The sequence below is a fragment of the Olea europaea genome, chromosome 4, assembly GCF_002742605.1.
Source record: "Olea europaea var. sylvestris chromosome 4, O_europaea_v1, whole genome shotgun sequence".
Taxonomy (NCBI): Eukaryota; Viridiplantae; Streptophyta; class Magnoliopsida; order Lamiales; family Oleaceae; genus Olea; species Olea europaea.
In genome coordinates, this window is record NC_036240.1 from 14,102,032 (window position 1) to 14,106,389 (window position 4,358).

Genomic DNA, 4,358 nt, shown 5'->3' on the forward strand with positions numbered 1-4,358 from the left:
AATTGCATTCGCAAGCTCTCTGTAGAACACATATAGGCCTCTGTTTGGTTTCCATTAAAATGAAATTTCGAGAAAATGTGTTTCGAACTAGTGATTTTTTCAAGAATGTATAATTAAACAATAAGAAAAAATTTGAAATTTTTGTGTAACATCATTTTATGAAAAAATGGGTGGTTGAAAATGAGTCATTTTTGAAAAAATGGAATCCAAACAAGGGTCTATTCTTTCAGCCATATCTGTTCATTTATCCATCTTGTATGGTGAGTCCAAATTACCCTTTATGGACCACATCCACTTGTCAAGCAAAAGTGGGACTCTCCCATGCCCCCAAAATCTACAGTTCCAAACTACATAATATTACACAAAATCGTACAATTTATTTAACTTTGATATATAACGATTAGTACATGTTTGATACGCAGTATTAGACAAAATTGAACAGTATAATAGTGCTATCTAATCCTCCTTACCAAACATGCTACATGTACGCAAGCCTTGGCCATTAACACAAGTTTAAAATAAGGAGGAAGCGTACAAGATCAAAATTACAAGATAAGTATAGAATTCAAAACATATGGAGAGCATGCAATATATAAGAACAGACCCCCATACAGAGTAACTTGAGATATTGGGGAATCATTGTATATAAGCAAAAAGCATATTTCAAACAGAAGATTATCCAAGTCAGAAAGGAGATATTATGGGAGCATAATGTAAAACTTAGCTAAGTTCATAAAGTGAACATAAACTTTATCTCATTCACTCTTTCCCATCAGCAGCGCGGAGAGAACCAAGTTGAACTGGAGATTGTGTTCCCACAACTTTTGAGGACCCATAGAGAGTAACATCAGCACCTTGAGCTTTCTCTTTCTCAATTTGGTCCTTGATCCAGAAATACGTGAATTTCAGCCCATCCTGTACTCGTTAGGAAAATATGGATATGATTGATGAGTCATATTTACATAAATCGAGTTGATAGACGCCAAAATAAATAAACGGAAAACAAACTTCAAAAAATGTACCTTCAGCCTCATAGAAGGTGCCCAGCCAAGCTTTTCCTTAATTAGAGTGTTGTCTGAGTTGCGACCCCTCACGCCCTCTGGTCCTGGAATATGATGGATGGGGAGATTCTTGTTCTCGAAGCTCAGAACAATCTCCGCCATCTCATTCATGCTGACCATCTCATCGCTTCCAATATTTACAGGCTCTCTGAAGTCAGATTTGGTCAATCTGGATAGATAGAAATAAGGGGTGGATTAGAGAATAGTACTTGTAAATCCCTCAAAATGTAAAGATAAAAACTGGCTTGAGTGTTTATAAACATGAGGCATACACATAGCAACGGGCTGAGAAAGTTCATTTTTTTTAGTGTGGGGAAGGTGTGGTGTGAACGAATAAAGAATAAGAATCGGATGTCACAGGATGCAAATAAGTATAACTAAGAAGGCATATCTAAGGCCCCTTTTCCAGGATTCAGCCTTCTCAGCTCATTACCCAAATGCTCTATTTTAACACTAATAACAGAAATATAGTTCTTGCATGACCAACCACCAATGGGCAATGGGTAGCGCTTGAACTCATTCAACTTCAAATAGAAAATGATCTCTAATCCCAACAAAAACAGCATAAACATGTTCAATACTCATATTGCACAAACTGGAAGGTATTTTTTTTTTATCCTTCCTTCATATTGACGAGTCCACCTTACTAGACATGCCTTATTATGTACATACCTCAGTACACCTTCAACACATTCATCGATAAAGGTAAAAGATCGAGTTTGTAGCCCATCCCCCCACATCTCGAATTTATCAGTTGAAGTGAGGGCTTTTCTACAGAAGGCAGCAGGGGCTTTTTCCCTCCCACCTGCAGTATTGATGAAGAAAGTGATGAATTAAAGAAAATGCCTATTTAAAAAGAAAATGAAACACACTTCCCATTCGTCACTTCTTATATTATACCTTTCCATGTACCAAACGGACCATAGATGTTATGGAACCGTCCAATTCGACACTCAATTCCAAAGTCCTTGTTGTAGTGTTTACATACTTCCTCGGTTGCCAGCTTCTCTAAGCCATAAGCATCTTGGGGCTAAAATAAAATCGAAATAAGAAGTAATGTAGATAAGTTTTAACTTAAAGTACAATGAATTAGAACGTATTACAGAACCTCGGCAGGCCAAGCATCAGACTCCTTCAAGCTCACATTAGTATCCAGCTGTTTAAATTCAGGATAGATACAAGCACTGGAAGCATAAAAAAACCTGAAATCCATTTTGGGAAAGTTAACACTCACATCTGCATATCCAAATGCGGCATTGCATACCCGTGGAAATAAAACTCAGATAAAATCAGAAGAGACAAACAGGAAAAATATGACTGTGGGACCGTTCCATTGTAAGACTTTTATCTTTGCTAGGAATGCGTCGAGCAGAAATCAAATAGAAAAATTCTAAACACGTATAAAATCCCATTTGTAAAAAAAAAAATCTGTGGGAAGAAAAGCAGGTTCAGAAACACCAATATAATACATACAAGTACAAGCAGTGTAAAATCTTCCCATTTCAAATGGAAGTAAACCAACTCTACCCCCATTATAATTTCCAGATAACGAATGTCATCTTGTGATGTTTATCTACCATCACCCAACTCCGAATTCCAAATGCGGCACAAGATCATGAAATGAAAATCAAGACATCATGTTAAAGTCTTAAAGAAGATATACCTCTTAACTCCATTGACTCTTGCGGCCTCGATCATGTTAAAGCTGATCATTGTATTGTTATACATTATGACAGAGTGGTTAGACTGAATGAACCCCATTCCTCCCATATCAGCAGCAAGATTGAACACGTGATCAACTCCTTGGGTAACTTTCAGACAGTTATCCATCACCCTCAGGTCAGCAAGATGGAATTCATGGCAGAACATGTCATCAGTCATGTGCTCATTTTTCTTCCAGTCCGAAGCAATTATGTAATGACCCTCACTCTTCAGACGCCTGGCGATATGCGAGGCAATGAATCCACCAGCTCCAGTGATGGAAATCCGGAGCTTCTCCGGAGGCCAATAGGGTTCTCTCTCAAGTTCTCCATAGGTGTATTCGCCATAGTTGGTCTCCCCACCGCTTCCCATTCTGCAGTCACCAATTCGAAAGAGGAAGAGTTGAGCACGGGGAGTTTAAAGCCACGACTAAAATTAGCTATGAAAAATCATGATTTATCAAACAATTGGATTTAAACACGGCAATTAGTCTACTAATTAGCCACAGTGAGCAAAATTACAATCTGTCAATCTTACAAATCATATTTTAGAAGCAAACAGAATCAAATATACATTAATCAAAAGAAAATAAAGTACAAGAGGAATAGAACCTACTGGGATTAAGACTAACAAAAATGACCAAAAAATAGCAGAAAAGATTCCTCTTCACACCTATATACGCATAATCAAACTACACTGGTACCAACAGAAACTTTATTATCCCAAAATCAAATGTTAATTAAATCCCTCGACGAAACAAAAATTACCCGAAAGAACCATAAACAAAATACAATTCGCAAGATCAATTACACAAAATTAACTGAAATATAGGGAAATCAGAAGGCAAAATTCTATTACTATTCCGAATTATTGCAGCATTCAAAACCCAAACTGCAAAAATTAATTTTACTGATTTTTCACCCAAAAAATTGATTTTTTTTTACCGTTATTTCGGCCATAATTTTTTACTTCTTTCTCCCTCGGAAAGAAAACACTTCATGCAAGGCACAATTTACGAAATCAGAATGAAAAACACAGCATATTTGCCCAGAAAATTAATTATTACCTCAAAAAAGTTAGCTTTTCTGAGCCTAAAGAGAGGAAATGTTTCTTACTGCAATGTCTAGAGGACTAGATCCCTGTTCTTCGACCTCGAGTGCTACGTTTATATAGTGGTGGTTGTCTTTTATAAAATTTCGTGCAAATTTTTGTCAATTTGAAAGGACAGATGTACAGGAGCGTCCATGGATACGTTTAAATGGAAGAAGCAATTCAGTAATTTTCAATACGTGTTTGATTTCTCTTCAAGTTTTTATTTTATTATTATATAATTTTCCACTTATTTCAGTGTTTATTATCTCATCTTTTATTCCCTTGTTTGATCCTATTTTTGGAGAAGAATGAATTTTTAAATAGTACATTGATAAAAAAGTGTGGTTAAAAAATGAAAAAAAATTTTGAATTTACGTGTAATATTATTTTATTAAAGAATGCGTGGTTGAAATGATATTTAAAAAATATATTTTTTTCAAGATAATGGGGCTCAAAGAAGGGCTATTATGCCCATTCTTGCCAAATTTTAATGATTGGAATAAT

At 35.8% G+C, this 4,358-nt stretch overlaps 1 protein-coding gene across 2 annotated transcripts; it reads right to left on the reverse strand.

Moving 5' to 3' along the window:
• Window positions 1-465: 465 nt before the first annotated feature.
• On the reverse strand, window positions 466-4,051 carry LOC111393710 (GDP-mannose 3,5-epimerase 2-like). Of its 2 annotated transcripts, none has more exons than XM_023019380.1 (7): window positions 3,829-4,051; window positions 2,725-3,135; window positions 2,170-2,263; window positions 1,962-2,091; window positions 1,734-1,866; window positions 1,023-1,230; window positions 466-915 (listed from the first exon to the last, which is right to left on the reverse strand). In XM_023019380.1, exons 2-7 carry the CDS (start codon window positions 3,132-3,134, stop codon window positions 760-762), a joined length of 1,131 nt encoding a protein of 376 aa, XP_022875148.1. In that variant the 5' UTR covers window position 3,135; window positions 3,829-4,051; the 3' UTR covers window positions 466-759. The 2 variants fall into 2 exon arrangements, with proteins under 2 accessions (XP_022875148.1, XP_022875149.1); XM_023019381.1 differs by having other exon boundaries at window positions 3,878-4,022.
• Window positions 4,052-4,358: the final 307 nt, after the last annotated feature.

Bases quoted from the DNA above. Each gene is read 5' to 3' on its own strand.
- LOC111393710 (XM_023019380.1), bottom strand. From the start codon at position 3,134: ATGGGAAGCGGTGGGGAGACCAACTATGGCGAATACACCTATGGAGAA. The intron at 1,231-1,733 runs GTATGTACATAA...CTATCTATCCAG, and splicing joins TGTGTTGAAGGTGTACTGAG to ATTGACCAAATCTGACTTCA. The intron at 916-1,022 runs GTACATTTTTTG...TAACGAGTACAG, and splicing joins CACCTTCTATGAGGCTGAAG to GATGGGCTGAAATTCACGTA.